Genomic DNA, 20,705 nt, shown 5'->3' with positions numbered 1-20,705 from the left:
CGCATCAACTTTATTTACAACCATCCCCACAAACTTATCTATATTACCTAATCCTTATCTATCTAAAATATAATACAGCGCCGCCTTCCCAGGGCGGCTCAGCTAATCCCTGTCAGGGCTGCAGCGGTTCATCTCCTGCGGCTGCACCACGCTGTCTCCCACCTTTGATCCTCCGCAGCCTGTCGCCTGGCGGTGGCTAAACCTCCTCTGAAACGTTAGCTCCCTCCTCCTCACTTGGCTCCGGTACCTCGGGGCGTGATTGACCTCTGTCCAAAACTTTCTAGGTTGGGGTCCCCTGCTAGACCTACGGAGAGTCACCTTAGGCACTGCCCCCTGGACAGCCTGGCTGAGGACCGGTTCCTGCCGTGCCGCAGCTCGGGTACCCCCCGCAGCTGCCGACCCTGGCCCCGCCTCATCCAGCTCTGCCCCCTTGGTGCTGGGTATACCCGCGGCATCCGGCCTCACCCTGTCTGTACCTACAGGTGGTGAGCCTCCGCCCGCTACCCCCGCCTTCCTGGTGCTTGAGTCGGGGACGTTACTGTCGTCCCCCTCCGACTCCTCTTCCTCCGTAATGGGATCCAGCCCCTGGTCGAGCTGATCAGGCTCTTCCTCATCTGAATCCCACCCAAAACGCGAGACCCTCCATTCCTGGAGAATGTCCTCCCCCCTCACGCAGGCAACCTTGCCTGTCTGCGTGACCTGCCTCATCCTTGGCTGTGAGTCCCCACTCACAGGGCTGGCCCCTGTGGTTGACCCCTGTGCTCCCGGCCTGTACAATTTACATTGATTGATATGAAACCACTTAATCCACTGGGGCATCTTCACGGCATAGACCATGGGGCTGGCTTTATCTACAATGCTGTAGGGGCCCATGTAAAGTGGTTCAAAACTACCTACCCTAGCGTAGTTCCGAACCATTACCACTACCTCCCACTCCTGCAGCTTGCGCGGCTCCAGCAACAGCTTGTTGCCCAGGTGCTGCCTTCCCATGTTCCCAGCCGCCTGCCCGTGGACCTGCTTCAGATGCTCGAAGAGGTTCTGGACAAACCTGTCCCTCTTAACCTCTTCGAGCTGACCTTCCGTGAACACCAGGGCCAGAACATGGGTGGGAGTGCACATAACCCTGCCAGTCATCAGCTCGTACGGGGAATATCCCGTGCTCTTAGACTGGCTGGCCCTGATCCCCATAAGGACTAGGGGCATGACCTCCGCCCATTTTTGGGGCGAGCCCATAGCCTCCTTCTTCAATCTTTCTTTCAGTGTCCGGTTCATGCGCTCCACAATCCCTGATGACTGGGGATTGTGGGCTACGTGCCACTTCCCCTCAATGCCCAGGAGCATGAGGGTGTTCTGCATTACCTGTCCGGTGAAATGACTCCCTTGGTCGGACTCCACAAAACGAGGGAGCCCCCACCGTGAGAACACCTCCCGGACCAGGATCTTAGCAGTACCCAGTGCTGTAGCTGCCTTGCAGGGGAAAGCCTCCACCCACTTTGTGAACACGTCAATGAGGACGAGGCAGTACTTATAGCCTCCTTGGGTGGTGGGCAAGGGCCCGATGTAGTCGATCTGGATCGACTGCCATGGTCCCTCCACCCTCCTGACGTGTCCCATGGGCGCTTTCCTTTTCTGGGGGTCTGGGTTATTGGCAGCACAGACGAGGCAGCTGGCGCAAAACTCACGGACCTCGTTCCCTAAGCCCCGGCCACCATCCCGCCTGCTCTACCCGCTGCCACGTAACCTCCGGTCCGGGGTGCCCTGCCCCTGGACCCTCATGTGCCAGCTGGAGGAACTCCCTCCTGTGCTGCTGTGGCACAACCCACTGTTCGGCATAGAAGAGCATGCCTTCTTTTACGGAGAGGGTCGCCTTACCGTAGAGACCCTCTACCTGCTCGCCCTCACTAACAGCTCTGAGGACGGCTTTTAAAGCAGGATCCTGAGCTTGGACGGTCCTCAGGTCCAGAGGCAATGTAACCTTTGGGGTCCCGACGTTACCCTCCTTACCCTGGATCGCTGCTATCTGCCTGTGCCCATAGGGGTCCCAGAAAATGCCACTGCGGGCGCCCTCCTTAGCCAGGGCGTCCGCCTGCTTGTTGCCCTCCCACCGGGGCTCTGTGGTGGAATGGGCCTTCACCTTATGTATAAAAACCTCCCCTTTCTCCCCTACTGCGGCCAAGATCTGCTCTAGCAGGGGTTTAACAGTTAAAGGCCTCCCGTCTGAGGAAGTGTATCCGCGACGGGACCAGATGGCCAGGTACTCGGTACACGAATTGCAGGTAAACATACTGTCCGAGCAGATCGTGTACGGGGTTGGGAACCTCTCTGGGTGGGTGACAACGTACGCCACTGCGGACAGCTCGGCCTGCTGCGCGCTCATGAGACTGGGGAGCTTAATTGCCAAGGCAATGCCTGCCTTGGGGTCATAAATTCCACATCCCGTGAGTCGTTCGCCAGCTGACACCGTACTGGACGAGGTCCGTGAGCCGTCCACATAGATCTCCCGGCCTGTGGGATGGATCCCAGCCCGTAGACCTATGTCGACATCCCAGACCCCCTCCACGGAACACCGATGGGCCGTTCCGGGATATACTAAATTTGCCGCGAGCTTGGGCTCGCACAGACCTTCAATCTTCAGATTCATCTGTGAAAGGAGGAGGGTCCAGCGCGCGATGCGGGCGCTGCTGACAGTCCCATCCTTGATCCTTCCATCCAGAAGCATCTGGGTGGGTGTGTGATGGGTGAGGAGAGTGATTGGAGAGGTTCCTGTGAAGATTAAAGCCCTCTTCACAGCCCAATGCGTGGCTAAAAGGTGCCTCTCGCAATTGGAGAAACTCCTCTCCACATCGGTGAGCACCCTGGAGGAGTACACCACTGGTCGCAGCCTACCGTGCCGTTCCTGCAGCAGCACGGCACTCAGGCTGTCCCCACTGGCTGCCACCTCCAGAGAAAACCCTTTCTCCCCATCTATGGCTCCTAAGGCTGGTGCGGTTTGCAGATCCCCTTTCAACTTCTCGAACGCGGCCTGGCAACCCTCATCCCAAGACCACTCCACTCCCTTGTGTAGGAGTCGGAGTAGCGGGGCTGCGGTGGCCGCGTAGTCCTCGATGAAGTCTCTGCAATACCCGGTCAGTCCCAGGAAAGACCTCACACCCGTTACTGTATAGGGATCGGCAACTCCTGCACTGACTCCCTCCTAGCCTGATCTATAGCCCTTTCCCCGGCGCGGATGGTCAGACCCAAGAATTTTACTTCTGGCAGACCGATCCGTGCCTTTTTCGGGTTTATCTTAAAACCCTTCCTAGCCAGCAGCTCTAGCAGCTCGGCCAGCAGTGGACCGTGCTCCTCCTTTGTGTCTGTGAACAGGAGGAAGTCGTCCACATACTGCACGACCTGGTGGCGCTGGCTAACTCCCTCAGGCTATCCGCCATGCACTGGTGAAAAATGCTGGGGCTGTTGTGGAAACCCTGTGGTAAGCAGTTCCAGGTATACTGTTGCCCTTTAAAAGTAAAGGCAAACTTGTACTGGTCCTCCCGCCGCAGCGGAATGGACCAAAACCCATTTGAAATATCCAGCACCGTGAACGTGGTCGCGGATGCTGGGATACTTCCTATGAGGTCGGCAACTGCTGCCACCGTGGGTGCGCAGGCGGGGATATTACTGTTGAGGACCCGGTAGTCCACCGTGGCCCTCCATGAGTTATCCGGTTTCCTAACCGGCCACAATGGAGAGTTCACGTGTGTGGCTATTGGCCTCAGCACGCCCTGCTGCACCAATGAAGATATGGCTATCTCCAAATCGGGTTCCGCCTCCTTGGGGAAATTGTACTGCCTCTGGCATCTGGTCATGGGGTCCCCGTCTATGCTGACCTCGAACCCCACTACCCAACCACAATCGTGTTTGTGGGTCGCAAACGCGTTCAGGTTGCTCCCCACACACTCTTGTAGTTCGGCCGGGACCTCCGCCACCATGCACTCGAGGTCGTAACCCTCGGGCGGCTTCATGGTGCACAGAGTCCCTTTCCCCTCCTTTCCCCTAATTACTATTATCTCCCCTTTACCGCCCTTGTCCACCCAAAGGCAGTGGTTCCGTAAGTCCATAAGGATCCCATGGCTTACCAAAAAATCGGATCCAATGATCCCCTTTCCACCCCCTTCTGTCCACTTCATCAGGATACACTCCCATGTGGTATGGAGTGCTCCCAAATGAACGGACAGCGGGATGGAACGTGCGCCAGCCTGTTCCTTCCCAGTGAACCCCACCAGTGCGAAAGGGACCCCTGTGGACAGGGGAGAGTCAAAGGGTTCCTCTGTGTGGACCACGGTGCATGAAGCCCCCGTGTCCAACAGATTATTGCCCCTTAGCCTCTCCACTACCATCTCCACAAGCGGCCTCTTCCACGCATCGTAGCGGAGAGGACACAGATAGGCGGGCTGCGCGGGCTGATGTCATTGGGGAACGTCCAGTGCCCCCTCCGCACCCGGGGAGCCGGTAGCGACTGCCACCTTCCCCAGTGCGGCCATGAGGGACCACATCACCTCGATCATTGTCTCAATAATCTCGGGCTTAACTGGGACATCGGCGCGCAGGGTGGTGCCAACCCTATCTTCCTTGGTGTGGGCCCTGCAATCCTTCCGCCAGTGCCCCACCTTACCGCACCTAAAACACTTGGACTGTGCGGTAGGGTGACCCTCCTGTCGCCACCTCTTTTGGGCCGGTGCAGTAGCCTCCGCTACGTGCACCTTCCCTTTTACTAGTCGGGTAGACGTACTCCGGGTGTTCCTGTACCCTACCGTGAGACGGTCCAAAACCGTCTCCTCCGTACTATTTGTGGGATCAAACCAGGCTTGATACCAAACATCGGAGCCACTGGGCTCTCCCATTCCCGACCAGGACATCCCGCGCGGGGAAGTGCGGGCAGCTGCTCTGGTATACTGTCCACAGTCGCGCCGCAAAAACCCTTGGGGGTTCTCCCTCCATCTGGAGGGTCTTCCCTAATCGGGCAAATGGACCCTCATCGCCCATCCCCAAGACTTCCAGGACCTCGTCCCGTAGGAGATCGTAGGTCCTGGTCCCTCTTTTACTTTCATCTGAGAAGCATTGGAGGATCGAGCTGTCCAGGGAGAACAGCAACAATTTTGCCCGTTCTCCCTCGTCGCAACCGTTGATTGCGGTGGTTTGCTCTATCTCCCTGAAATGCAATGAAGGGTCACCTGATTCGGACAATTTTGCAACATGCCCGATCATAGCTCTTAACTGCTGGGAGCTGTGGGGCACCATGATCTCGCTCTGAATGGGTCCGACGTCCCCATTCAGCGCCGTGGGTCCCCGTCTAGTTTCCAGGACCGGGCACATGGGCGCCGGTGCCGAGTCCTCGACCAGGAGCTCCTCTCTCTCTCTCTCCCCTACACTACCCCTTTTCCAGGATGCCTCGTAGCTAGGGGAATTGTGGAGTCTGTGGGCTGAAGCCACCACGGTCTTTCTGGGGACCGGAACCGGGACCTTCGCAACCGCCAGCGACTGCCTCGCTGGGGGGTTCATTAGATAGACCAACCCTTTTACTTTATTTAAAGCACTCCGCAGACCCTCTATCTCCTGCAGGCAGGCCCCGTGGTCGGCCCCTTCCGACCTGTCCTCCAAAACCATTTTGTAGGCTGCCCTAACCCCCTTGAGGTTCTCTTCCTGGGTCTCCAGCTGGCGGCTCAGGGAAGCGCACTGCTCCCTGAGCTTGCCCTCACTGCGCATGGCCTCAGTGATCTGGCACTCCATCAGCTCTACCCTGGCCTTGTGGCGGTTGGTCACGACCCGGCGCTCCTTGTTTAAAGAGTCCAGAGCCTCAATCAACTGGTGCCCACCCGCAGCCTTCTCCTCTACCTCCTCCTGAAGGTCCCTGATCTGGGCTGCCTGTGCCACAACCACGCGGTCCAAAAGCTGGACCTGCTTTTTATAGCAGGTCAGCCAGACCGCCTTTTCTACAGATTTCTTGTGGGCTTTACTGGCCGTCCACCGGATCGCTGCATCCAGTGGGCGCTTGTCCTCTAACAAACCACACATCCATTGTTTGGTGATATTCACCTTGCTAAAAACATAGTCCGCTATGCGCTCGTCCATTACATCCCTAGTTTTAAAATCCTTTTCTGGTACACTATCGTCCTGCTGCCAATGTCCCTTCGTGGTCGCCATTATCTGTAAGGGGTTTTCTGCGCCGAGCTTTCGCCCGACCTAAGGTCCCCGTGCCTTGCTCTGATCCCTTGACCAGGCCGCGCACACTGGTTCCCCGTGAGTGGTTCGACCCACTCACCCCTTACGGTTCTAGACACTGGACTTAGATGCAGGAGCGTTGATAGTGCAGAAAAAAACTCAACCAGACCAGATTTGAAGGCCAGGGTTTAAATGGAAAAGGCTTTTATTGAGCGCTTGGGACTATTGTCCATGAATACTTATACAGTTCTATAAGACATATCTATAAGACACATACCGAATTACATGAATACTTTTGACTATGAATCATAAAACGCACAGTTCTACAAGACATATACATGAATACCTTTTACTCTGAATTCTAAAACGCACAGTTCTACAAGACATATACACGACTGTAAGATGGGGAACGTACGACACATCGCAAAATTGACCAACACATATTCCTTTACACACCCACGTTTATTCAAACCACCCTCCCCTCTACACTAAACTATGTCCAGGATATGCAGGATCGGGGTAAATGCTCACCATGGGGCTATTACTGGGGTTACTGGCTGTTCGTGCTGCTTCTCCGCTGCTTTCCGTGAGGGTCGTGCTTGTCCCCTGAGTTTCTTCCTTCCGTTTCTTGCGTTCCTTGCAGGTTTTCTTGCAGTATTTCTTCTCGAGTTGCGTTCCGGTTCCTCTCTCTTGCACTTCGCTTCTTCTTGCCTGTCTTTTCTTCCTCCTGCATCCGTTTGACTTGAGTTTAAAACCCAAAAGTCGTGGCCAGTTATACTATTCTGACCCGTCCTATCTCCCGCCAGATCTTGGGATCTCTTTGTTTAAAAGATATGTATGAGTTTTCTCTCTGATCTGCGCTTATGTCCGGGGGTACCGGGGATGGCCAGACGGTGTTAATTGGTATTTCGTTGCGAGGTGATGGGTTTAACTGGTTTCCCATCACCTACCAGGTAGTTTTCTATGGGCTATTGTGCCCCCTTAACGAGATTAACTGTGTAGGTCGACTTGGGGCATTGTGAGTATGCTGATGTCAGCGCCCCAGTGTCTGGACTTCGACCTGGTTTCGCAGGTTTCTGCATGGCCAATACCCATCCATTGTTCTGGCCGTGGCTTTGCAGAAACCTAGAGACTGGGCTGTAAGGTTTTTGCTTTTGTGGCTGGTCACGAGGTCCTGCGGCCATCTTAGGACCCACGGATTGTGACATCCCTTGGTAAATTGACCGCAGCCTTTCTCCGCTATCAGCCCCAGTCTCCCGTTTAAAATGTCCAAACTGCAGCTCTTTGGTTTGGTGTTGCTTTCAGAATGAGGGAAAACTTCTCAAATCTTACAATCTGCATCATGTATTCTGTATCAAACTATATTCTATGTTCAGCACCAGTCTAAAGCATTCAAATCCAGGAAGAACCATGGAGAACTACCACGTATAGGCTTACACCCAGAAACATGAGATAAGTTTCAAAATCATTTGGAATGCATTAACTGATAAATGTATGTTAACATAAAAATTAAAAATGCTGGAAACCACATGGTTTCCTCAGGTAGTCAGGTAGCCTCAATGGAAAGATTACGAATGGAACCTGAACCTTGAAACTTACTGGTATCTCTCTGCACAAATGTTGCCTGACCTGCTGAGTCCTTATTTCAGATTTTAAGAATCTGCAGTTTTTTTGTTTTCAACCTGCTTTTTTCTGGGTGCCTGATTCAAGTTCACAGATCTTGTTTAGAAAGTGGATTGCTAGTTTGTGACCCTGCAGAGTGAAGCGATGTGGATTAAACCTTTCACCTTGCTGAAATTATGATCTTGGGGGCATGGGCACATTCTGTTGGGAAACAGCAGTAGCAAGGGACCGGATGAGAATGCCTACACTTTCTGATGGATGATTCGGATCAATGTGAAGGTTTGTTTAGAGAGGAATAGTTAATGGAACCATGGAAAACTGAGCAAGGAAGAAAGCTGTTCAGTCTGTCTGAGCCAATGTAGACTTACCCAATTTTGTCGGTTCAAATTTGTACATAATTCCCTTTTGAATGTTAACATTGAATCTGCTCTCATAAACCTTTCAGGCAATGAGACAAAATGAGTTTTTTCTAATTTCCCTATCCAACCAAGATTTGTTTTTGCCATACTTTTCATTAGCTTTCTGCCTGGACCTACAAATTCGCCTGCCCGTCTGCCAATTTTTTTTTTTAACATGCTTACTCAGGGGCTTTCCATAACATTCAGCATAGATCCAGTGTGCTGTTATGTACAGACCTTCACCCAGGCTTTTGTGGAAACCTTTCAATTACAATCTTCCTTGATTCAGGATGCCGAGCAATTTCTCAATTGGATCTCCAGGGTGTCCATGTGTCCCCTACCCACCAGTTGTGTGGGACATGCAAGATGGGGATACTTTCCTTGTTGCACAGGTACCTGCTAATCCCTCACTGGCTCAACATTGATGGACATTGTCAGCCCGAAGATATAGCACCAGATCCCCAGACCTGAGATGGGAGAGTACATTGTTCAATCATTGTTCAATCATTCTCCACCACCCCATTCCCTACAGCTTGAATCCCAACCCAGGAGCACATAACAAATGCTGCAGTGGCACAACAGGCGAACAACAGGCACAACAGGCGAACTAGTGCCGAGAGATAGGTTTTGTTGGATGTTGTGGGCAATGCTGGGTGTTGTTCTTTTGTAGTGCTGACTGAAAGTAGAACAAGGATCATTGATCTCTCCACTGGAAGGGAGGGGGGGGGGGGGAATGAATGCTCCTTCTCTGGTCTAATACTTGGTCAAGTATTTAAGTCATTGTATTTCCAATTGTATAATTATATGCATAATCTCCAGTAACAGTGAACAATTTGCAAACGTACTACTTGGAGCAGTAATGTAGCATGCTCTAAGGAGACTGATGGTCTGCTTTTATTTTATATGGCTGACTACAATGAGATGTGAAATATGTTATTGATTCACCATCACTCATTTTGCATTATTTCACTAATATAAGAGCCACCCCAAACGGTCACATCTATGTTGGATGCAGTCTAGCACTTCCCCATCCCCCATCCCAGCATATGTCACTCTGATGATTAAAACCTATCGTAGAATATTGCAGCTGTTCCTAAGGCAGTGAGGAGCTCATCCAATCATGTTCTTTGTCTGCCAAAAATGCAGAATCTCAGAAAGTTAGCGTTTATTTGGAGTATTTGAAGTCACAGATTTCAACATAGGGGGAAGGAGGGTTAAAATTAGCCATCAAAGAAAGCAGAAAATGGGTGATTGTTATTCCCCTTCCCTGCCTGACTTTTGTACAATTTATGATATCAGTCCAATGTATTATCAATGCTTCTGTTCATAATTCACCCAATAGAGGACAGACTTGCATTAATGTCGCAACTTTACAACCCCATTTCCTCTCTAAGCATTTTGTTGTTAATTCAAGTACTTCTGAAGTGTGTGGCTATTATTGCAATGTCAGAAATGAGGCTGCCAATGTATATATAACAAGGTCCCACAGACTAATTTTTATGTCTGTGACTGAAGATAAATGTAGCCGGATACTGAAGATAGTCCCCATGATGCAGTCATGTAATGTTTATTTCAATTTGGCAGGCTGATTGGGCTTTGGTTCAATATCTAGTCTAGAAATTAGAATCCAGCAAAGGCATTATTTATAGTCAATTCGCAATCACCTTTGACAAGATGGCGATGAGCTGCTGTTGTGCTTGTGTAGGTGCTCTCATGTCGGATGAGGATATCGAAGATGTTAAGCCAGCAAGGATGAAGGACTGAAGATATATTTCCAAGTTAGGACAGTGTGTGATTCGGAGGGGAATCTGCAAAGGGGGTTTTCCAATGCATCTGTTGTTCATGTGCTTCTTGATGGCAGAGGTTATGAATTTGAGCAGCTGCTGTGCAATTAGTCTTGATCATTGAACTCCTCCATTCAGGATTCAGGATATCTTTATTTGTCATCCAAAAAAACAAGTTTTTTGGACGAGATTTCGTCACCCACAGTCCAACAATAAGAGCAATAAAATAAGCAAATTACACAACCCCAACCAATACAAAACACAAAAAAAAGAAACATCCATCACAGTGAGTCTCCTCCAGTCACCTCCTCACTGTGATGGAAGGACAGAATGTCTTTTCTCTTCCCCTGCCGTCTTCTCCCGCGGTCAGGCTGCTGAAGTTGCCACGTTCCAGGCCGCGCCGGACGGTGAAAGGTCCACAGCGGGCCGACCCAAGCCCCGCGATCCGGGGCGGGCGAAGACGCTGCCGCTGCCGCTGCTGCTGCATGTCGGGGCAGTCGTGGTTGCCTACAATTTGGCAACGCGCAATTCATTGCCAATTGAATACTCCATGAACGTTTGAGCTTATTGTCTTCCAGGTTTTATCTGGAAGCAGAGGGAGACTCAGAATCATTATTACACAGTTTGAGATCATTGGGCATATAGTGTACCGACTGACTGGCTGTTATTGGAGCAATCCTCTTAGTTTCATTGTGTTCCTCTTTTACTATAACTCTCCTAATTTCTTTCAAATTACTGTTCAATTCAATTTTGAAAAAAAGATTAATTCTTCTCACCATACAACATTGGGTTCCAGATCATAGCCACTCTCTAAAACATCTAAAAAGTCTGAAAGGTCTTTATCTCTCACACCCCTATGTCTAGTTCTTACCACTTTAACTCTGTGTCCACTGGTACTTCAAACCCTCTCAAAGCAATGGTCAGTCTCTATTTGGACAGGTACATGGATAGGTAAAGTTTAGATGGATATGGGCCAAATGCAGGAAGGTGGGACTATTGTAGATGGAACATCTTGGTCGGCATGGGCAAATTGGGCCGAAGGGCCTGTATCCATGCTGTATGACTCAGGGCCAATCTGCTAATGTTCTTTGAGAAAGTTAATAGCAGGACAGACAGAGGGGAGGCTGTAGATGTTGCTTACCTAGATTTTCAGAAGGCCTTCGATAAGGTGCCTAGTCAGGCTGCTAGGGAAGATGAGAGCCCATGGTATCAAAAGGAAGATACTAGCATGGATAGTGGGTTGGCTGGATGGCAGAAGGCAAAGATGGGATTAGGAAGCAGCCATGATTGAATGGTAGAGTAGACTCTTTGTACCGAATGGCCTAATTCTACTCCTATAGCTTGTAAAATTGTGCCAGCACATCTACTTTCTTAGAAGTTTAAGGAGATTTGGCACATCACTGAATTCTCTTTAAAAAAACTTTCACATATGCACTGTAGAAAGTATCCTAAATGGTTGTATCGTGGCCTGGTACAGCAATTCCAAAGCATCCAAAAACAAGAGGCTGCAGACAGTAGTGGACTCACCCTGGCCCATCATGGCAATAGGCCACCCCACCATCGAAAGCACCTACATGAGATGCTGCGTCAAGGATCCCCACTATCTGGACCATGCTGCTGCCATTGAGCAAGAGGGGCAAAGACCTGTAATCAAACAACCAGGTTCTGGAACAGCTATTTTCCTATAATCATCAGGCCCTTAACTGACCTGTATAAAAATAAGTGATGTCAAGAATAATCGTATCCCATTAAAATATAAATGGTTTCAAAACTCTGACATGAGTATGAAGTGCCAAATAACAGTTTCTGTGCTTCATCTTATGATTCGAAGATCTGAGTTCACTGTTTCACGTACAGATGACTCTTGGACAGCCAAGTGTGTGAGAGATTTTAGTGTCGACGTGTATTGTTGATCTGCAAAATTTATACGTACAAATCTTTTTTTGTATCAAAATGCTTTTATCACAGAATAAAATTGTTATTAATGATCTGACTATTACCAGCTCCTCTGCAATAAAGCAATATACCTGGCAATCCAATTGAGTCGTAAAGTCACACAGCACACAAACAGGTATTTCGGCCCACCACTTTCATGCCATCCATTGTAACTGTCTACACTGATTCTATTTGTCTGCTTTTAGGTCCGTAACCTTCTATGCCTTGATAATTCAGGTACCTGCCTGGTTGCTCCTTGAATCTAATTTATATTTTTATTTTGTCATCAAGGTGATGAATTAGAGTACATCAGACCAAATGTCTACAGGAACATTGCCAAGCAACTGAACATCTCAGTCACTTCTGAAAACATCGTGTCAGATGCCTTCCTGGCTGTTGCTACTGAACTTTTCTCTGCAGGTAATTCTAGAAATGCTTATTTATTTATACCTTGATGGAAAAGTGCTGCTGCTCCCCATTGCCTAATACCTGTAAAAAAAAAAACACACAAAGCGCTGGAGTAACTCAGCGGGTCAGGCAGCTTCTCTGGAAAACATGGATAGGCTACAGTTGTCCGGAGATGCTGCCTGACCGGCTGCGTTACTCCAGCACTTTGTGCCTTTTTAAAAATGTAAACCTGCATCTGCAGTTCCTTGCATCTACCTCGTATACCTGTAATTCTGAAAATAATATTCATCACCTAATCCTGCCCTTTAGCGCAGACTTGGCCATTTGTTGTTTTAGGTACTTGCACAGATTTGCTTTTCTACCATTCCTTCCCTGCAGCTATTTAACAGAACAGGGTGAACAAGCACTCTGCTCCTCAATACTGACAACAGAGGATTGTAAAGTGGGTGTGGCTACGATGAATTAGAGTTTGAGTGAGTTATTGAGGAGTTCCATGTGTTATTTGCCTCTTTCCCTTCTCAAATTCCCTGCTAGAAGAGTAGTAGTTCGTGAGAAGGTCTGACACTTCACCTGAGGGCTGGAGAGGAATGTGTACAATAGAAACATTGATCAATGAAAGTGTTCTTTCACATTACTCACACTCCACTAATCTGTGTACCTTTAATAGTTCATTGCACAGTGAGAGAGTATGCCCCACAAAAGGTCATTATGTTGCAAGAACCTTACGGGATATAGAACGTTTGGGTGATGCAAAGAGTTCCATCCTTGGACAGAAGACAGATTCCATTCTAATATTAGGGAGAAAGCAGGATTCACAGATGATATCTACTGGTTGTGTTGACCTGTATGAAATGAAATTGGATTTTATCAGTGTATTCTAGACTGACAAAATCCAGTTTACTCACTGAGCAAGCAAAACAAGGCAGTTGGGAGTTAAAAGGTCACGTTGCAAGTGGGCTGTTGAGTTATGTTGATGGCTATTAGTGGGAAATAAATGTTTCTATGTAAAGTTGTCAACCTTCCAGGTTTAACCTGGTGCTTTCAGTGGTTGCCAATTAATCTCCAGAGCCCTGCTGTCTGCAACCCAGGAGGGATTTTTTTTGCAACCTAGAACTCGCTGCCTGAAGTGTGCTGGAGGCAGGTAATCTCACAGCTTGAAACACTTGAATCACTATAGGCCAAGTGCCAGTAAGTAGATTAGTTTAAAGATACAGTGCGGAAACAGGCCCTTTGGCCCAACGAGTATGCGCCGACCAGCGATCCCCGCACACTAACGCTATCCTACATACACCAGGGATAATTTACAATTATACCAAGCCAATTAACCAACAAACCTGTACGTCTTTGGAGTGTGGGAGGAAACCGGAGATCCCGGAGAAAACCCACGCAGATCACTGGGAGAACATACAAACTCCGTACAGACACCACCCATAGTCAGGATCGAACCCGAGTGTCTGGTGCTGTAAAACAGCAAATCTACCGCTGCACCACCATGTTGCCCAGGGTTAGTGTGGTTAGGTAGTTGATTGTTGGCATTGGACGTGGTGGGTCGAAGGATCTGTTTCTGTGATAAATTACAGATTCTAAATTCTAATCATTAAAGAGATTGTGTCTTTTTCTGCTACGATATGAAGTTTCATTGAACTCCTTTGGTTATTGGTTACTGACACTCGAGAATCACTCAGTTAGGTAATAGAGGTTGTAATATTTTCAATCATTTGAAATGTGGGCCACTGTGAGAAATGAGGGGTCAGTGACCAGTGATGGAGCTTGGTGTGGGAGGCTGGGAGCTAAAGGTCATGTGGCGAAATACCCAGGAATATATGTAGCTAGGAATGGCGATGCTACATATACTGTTGGAAATCTCACTGCTTTTACAAAGATACATAGACAATAGGTGCAGGAGTAGGCTATTCGGCCCTTCGAGCCAGCACCGCCATTCAATATGATCATGGCTGATCATCTACAATCAGTACCCCGTTCCTGCTGTCTCCACATATTCCTTGATTCTGCTAGCCCTAAGAGCTCTATCTAACTCTCTTTTGAATGCATCCAGTGAATCGACCTCCACTACCTTCTGAGGCAGAGAATTCCACAAATTCACAACTCTCTGGGTGAAAAAGTTTTTCCTCATCTCAGTTCTGGTCAGAGAACTGGGATGGGGGAAGGGATGGTGTGAGAGGGAAAGCAAGGGCCACTAGAAGTTAGAGAAGTCAATGTTCATAACGCTGGGGTGTAAGCTGCCCAAGCGAAATAAGAGGTGCCGTTCCTCCAATTTGCGCCGAGCATCACCATGACAGTGGAGAAGGCCCTGGACAGAAAGGTCAGCATGGTAATGGAAGGGGAGTACAAGTGTTGAGCAATCGGGAGATCAGGTCGCCGATATGCAGGAGTATACAAACGATCGCCGATATGCAGGAGTATACAGTACGTGTATGCATGTTTTTATATATATATATATATATATATATATATATATATATATATATTTACATGCGTGCGTATATATGCGTGCGTGCATGCTTCTGTGCGTAAAGTGCATGTGTCTGTGTGCAAGTATTTGTGTTCAAGTATGCATGCGCGTCTGTGTGTGTCCGTGTGCAAGTACACATGCGTGCCTGCATGGGTAAGGGTGCGCAAGTGTCTGTGTGAATAATCGTGCATGCGTGCCTGTGGGTGTGTAAGCGCTGGCAAGCGTGCCTGTGTGCACAGGTGTGTGTGTATAAGCCTGCATGAGCCGGTGTGGCTAATCATGAGCATGTACGCATGTATAATTCTGCATATATTTATGCGCTTCTGCGGGCGTGTTAGCACCGGTCCGCATATGTGTGCAAGTGTGTGTGCAGCGCATGTGTGTACAAGTGTGCGTGCAATTAGTCATAGAGTGATACAATGTGGGAAAAGGCCCTTCGGCCCAACTTGCCCACACTGGCCAATATGATATTTTATTCCTGATTTTGCTGCCCCCCTCAACTTCAACAGCCATCCTAATGTTATATAGCTCAAAACACTCACACGGGTAGATTAAACCTAAACCTACATTTGGGCTGTTTTGGATTTTCCACAAAAGGGCAAAGCAGGAGAATCTTGCGGCTGGGACATTGGGAATACTGGAAACCCCCAAATGAACATGGGGAACCCAACAGGAACCGTGAAGTGAGAACATTAGAAAAAGTGGGAACCCTGGAAGCACAGGGCAGGAGCACCGGAAACCCAACAGGAATATCAGAAAAGAAGTATGTATACAGGTGCTGAAAAGGGAAACTAGTAGTTTCAGTTCTGGTTTTGCAGAGAACTAGAATAAGTAAGAGCAAGAACTGCACCTGAAATATAAAAATAGTTTTGCTCCAATTTGCTACTCGAGTGTGACTTTCATTTTGGAGACCAATACTCAGGAAGCTCTTGCTGTGGCTCAAGACATTGCACTGCAAATCCCCTTGTATGGATTAGACCAATGAAAATATCTACTACTCTCTGAATTATATAAATTAGTACAAAAGAGTTGGGATTCAACTCGAGCATGCCTCCACATGCAATGTTTCAGTCAACTTCACAGGAGAGTTTGCAAAGGATTATTTGAATGATGTAAAGCAGAATTCGCCTGGATAATTAATGTTTGCTGCCCATTTTTACACACACCAAGGTATAGCTTCTCCTGAGTTCCCACTGGAAAGAGAAATGCTTACATGCCTTGCCCACAATGTGTTCCAAAACACTTCACGCGGCCACTGCTATACTTCCAAAACTGCCTACCTTGCGGAACTTTATCAACCTCTCCCTCGTATCTGTGGTACTGAATGATTTCAGGCTTGAGAGTAATGGAATTACTTTAACAACACTAGTGCCCTTTAATATTCCTAGGTGATGCCCCCTGAATGACCGGTCTCTACAATGTTCCACTTTAAATGTACAATAAAACAAAAATGTGCTGTCTGTATTTAGCAGGTCAGGATGCATCTGTGGGAAGAGATAATATTCAGGTCCAATACCCATCATCAGAACTGGAAAGAGGAGAAAATAAGCTTCTTAAACCGCACTGGGGTAGGGAGGGGGATGCCTCTGATCGGGTAAACCAGGGATGACCATGGTGTTAAAGTGTAAATCAGCTTACCTGCTCATTGAATGCGCCACAGTATCAGAATCCTGGGTTCAATCCTGACGTTTGATACTGTCTGTGTGGAGTGAATGGGAGCAGTTACGATACGGTACAATATAACTTTATTTATCCCAGGACAGAAATTGGTCTGGTCTGCCAACAGTCATAAAACACAACAAGATGCATGAAATTAAAGTGACGAAAGTCCAGGATTGGGGATGTGCAAAGATTGGGAGAAGGGGGGGGGGGGGGGGAAGGGGAGTCAGTCTACCCCACGACAGAAGGGGGAGGAGTTGTACAGTTTGATGGCCACAGGGAAAAAGGATCTCCTGAGGCCTTCTGTGCTGCGTCTTGGTAGAACCAGTCTGTTGTTGAAGGTGCTCCTCAGGTTGACCAGTGCGTCATGGAGGGGGTGAGCGGTATGTATGAGTGAGAAGGTAGACAAAAGAAAAGAGACATAGGAATGCAAACCAGGAAGTCAGGTTGGACATGTCCTCCATTCCCCAGGGGAAACATTTATTTTTCTTGTTAAAAGTGCTGCTTGGGATCTGGTGATGTCATCGTGAGATTAGGAAAAGAGGAGGTGCAACGAGACCTGGGTGTGCTTGTACATCAGTCACTGAAAGTAAGCACGTAAGTACAGCGGGCAGTGAAGAAAGCTAATGGCATGTTGGCCTTCATTGCGAGAGGATTTGAGTTTAGGAATAAGGAGGTCCTACTGCAATTGTTCAGGGCCCAGGTGAGACCACACCTGGAGTATTGTATGCAGTTTTGGTCTCCTAATTTGAGGAAGGACATTATTACTATTGAGGGAGTGCAGCGTTGATTCACCAGGTTAATTCCCGAGATGGCGGGAACTGACATATGATGAAAGAATGGGTCGGCTGTGCTTGTATTCACTGGAATTTAGGATGAGAGGGGATCTTAGAGAAACATCTAAAATTCTTAAAGGATTGGACAGGCTAGATGCAGGAAAAATGTTCCTAAAGTTGGGGGAGTCCAGAACCAGGGGTCACAGTTTAAGAATAAGGGGTAGGTCATTTAGGACTGAGATGAGGAAAACTTCTTCACCCAGAGAGTTGTGAATCTGGAATTCTCTGCCACAGAAGGCAGTGGAGGCAAATTCACTGGATGCTTTCAAGAGAGAGTTAGATTTAGCTCTTTGGGCTAAGGGAATCATGGGATATGGGGGAAAAAGCAAGGATGGGACACTGATTTTAGATGATCAGCCATGATCATATTGAATGGCGGTGTTGGCTCGAAGGGTCAAATGTCCTACTGCACCTATTTTGCTATGTTTCTATCGGGACCCGACAGTTATTTGAACCAGGAAATTGTCCAGGGAGCAGGGTCATCCCATTTGTGAGACTCTTCAAAGCCCCTTCCATTTACTGTTGCATTCACCCTTTTGGAACCTCCTGTCAACTGACACTTTGTTCTGCTCCTGGCAGCAGCTGTCCCTTGCATTCTCTGCAGGACACCTGAGGCTCCTCCAGATAAGCCAAACTCCTGCATGCTGAAAGCTATGCTTCCACAGCAAAAGTGAAGCATGGCAACTCTGCTTGCTGATTCCAGGAGTGGACATACAATAGTTCCATTCTTTTACATCTCTATTCCGATTGCAAATATATTTGTTGTACTTGTGTATGGCTTGATTTTACGTGGGTATCGCATGATTTGATTCAACTGGATGGCATGCAAATGAAAGCTTTTCACTGTGTATCAGTATTCTTGACAACAATAAACCAATACCAATACTGATCTCCAAGGTGCATGTGTGGACTGCCAGCTCACTCTGCAAAGTCTGGAGGAGTGGAAAACAACGATTTGGATCACAGGAAGTGGGAACGAGTTGTTATTCTCCTGAGAGAGCTCTTGGCTTCCGTGAGAAGGTGATCACTTACAGAATAGGATCATATACCCCTCGCTATTTATGATTTACTCACCTGAAGGCCATTAGAACCTCTGCCACAAAGCCACACAGTACCAGAGATCTGGTTTCAATCCTGACATCCGGTGTTGTCTGTGTGGTTTGCACGTCCTCCTGCGACCTTTTGGAATTCTCTCAGATACTCCGGTCTCCTCCCACACCCCAAAGATGTGCATGCAAGTAAGTTAATTGGCTGCTGTAAATTGCCTCTAGTTTGTGGGCAAATGGCGGAATATAGAGGAAGTTGATGGGAATGTGGGGAGAATAAAAAGTGGGATTAGTGTAAATGGGTCGTGGATGATCAGTGTGGACTCGGTGAGTTGAAGAGCCTGTTACCATGCTCTGTGATTCTAGGCAATGACTTCAGCTGGTTAGGAGGGCCTTAGCAGACCTCCCAACCCTTCCGAATTTGGCGGAAAGTTTCTGCTTTCTTATTTCCTTTCCTTTCGCCCCTCACATTTTTCTGCAAAACAGTTGGTAATTTCAATTTGTCAATTCGGCCACTCGATATATGCCAGATGGTATAGGAGTGATCGAAATTACCGACTGTTTTCGGATGGTCAATATCGATGCGTTGTATTGCGATCCTTGTTAGCACGGTCACAATCTCGTGCTATGAAATCCTTCCGTATGCTTAGTCGAGTCGCATATATCAATATGTACGTCACCGCGGGGCCGTCGGCGACGACAATCGGGGATATATAGCGCATTACCAGCTGCGGACGATATAGTACGCATGCAGATCCATCTGCTGTCAGTACTGTTTACACCGTGTACGCGTACGTCTGGATAGCCAATACCAAAATGAGAGCAAGCATGTCTACAAGAACATTGAGTCACTTGCTTGTTCAAAAGCATTTCATGCTAGCCCAAAACACTGTCTGCTACCAACAAAGCTACTCATTGGAAATACTGCAACAGTGCGAAAGTGCACTCTATCAAGATCTGAAGCAGAAGATGAGTGGGAATGATGAGGGTGCCAGTTGTTCAACTCTTTAATTGTAGGCTTCAACCAAAACCTACATGCAGAGCAAGTATGTCTTCAATGAAATTAGGTATGTACAGTTTTAAATGAAACTCTTTCTTCATAACTTAGTCATACATTTTATGACCATTGATCTTTTATTCAATACCAAGAGAATTGGAATGTGTAAGGAAAAAGCAAAATAGAAAAAACAAAACAAAACAATTTTTTCTTCGTGTTGCATAAAGTATCTCTGTTCAATAATCTTTCTATAAATAGCAGAATATACTCATGATAGGCTTGACATTGTACTTGTAGTCCAAGAACTACAGACTGTTGGAAATAAGTCATTTTCCACACATTAATGTATGCGCATTACGCGCCATATTATGAATTTTGATGTAAAATTCTGAATTTTGGACATCAAAATTATGAATTTGTAAAAATCAAATGTTGGGAGGTCTGCCTTAATCCTCAGGTTGTGATCATTTCATTCCAATGTGATCATTATTGGATATGTGGGATTTGCTCGCAAAGGCCAACATTTATTGCCCATCCTTAACTATCCTTGCTAGCTCATTAAAAGTCAACCACAAACAAAGGCGGTAAATTTACTCATCGGAAGGACATTAGTGAACAATGTGAACGTTACCAGTAGTTTTGCAGTGATTATGGCTGTTTAAAAAAAATAATTCCAGATTTTTAACTGAATTTAAAGTATATAGTGGAATTTGCACGGGCTCCGATTATTGGTATAAGATGCTAATCAGAGTTTAGCCACCAGATTACTTCTCCCATTCAATTACCAGTGCAGAGACAGCTAGGTTGGCCCCATTTACATCAAGTTCCCCTCACTTTAACACCAGCACTCAGTGACTTCTGCCGATAATGCTTGTCCGCAGATATCAAGTAAAAGAACCTGTCAACTCTTATACTCAGACATGATCCAGATTTCCTGGTGGTCTATTTTTTTAGTTTAGAGATACAGCATGGAAACAGATTCTTCGTTGGAAGCCGACCATCGATCACAATTTACAGAAGCCAATTAACCTACAAAACTACGTCTTTAGAGTGTGGGAGGAAACCGGAGCACCCAGAGGAAACTCATGCGGTCACAGGAAGAAAGTACAGACTTTGCACAGACAACCACCCGTAGTCGGGGTCGAACCAAGGTCCCTGGTGCTATAAGGCAGCAATACCGCTGCACCACTCTGCCGCCCTATACACCTCATTTGTCTATATAGCTCAATTTTTGTCAGGATTCAACAGCTGGCACATGATGAAACATCTTAGGGATGTTTCAACTCTGAGTTTTTGTGGGTACACAGACTGAGAGTCTGACTGGCCTGTGCACCAAGCTGGGAAACAT

General features: G+C 47.7%; 1 protein-coding gene across 1 annotated transcript in view; it reads left to right on the top strand.

Moving 5' to 3' along the window:
* The window catches only part of LOC144599573 (bcl-2-related ovarian killer protein-like), a 44,408-nt gene that overhangs the window by 6,985 nt on the left and 16,718 nt on the right, over positions 1-20,705 (top strand). Inside the window, exon 3 of the mRNA XM_078410614.1 lies at positions 12,230-12,358. Within this exon, the coding sequence (XP_078266740.1) occupies positions 12,230-12,358 (129 nt within the window). The remainder of the gene's footprint in view (positions 1-12,229; positions 12,359-20,705) is intronic.

Source organism: Rhinoraja longicauda, chromosome 13, assembly GCF_053455715.1.
Source record: "Rhinoraja longicauda isolate Sanriku21f chromosome 13, sRhiLon1.1, whole genome shotgun sequence".
NCBI lineage: Eukaryota > Metazoa > Chordata > Chondrichthyes > Rajiformes > Arhynchobatidae > Rhinoraja > Rhinoraja longicauda.
This window is presented reverse-complemented; position numbering and strand designations above follow the sequence as displayed.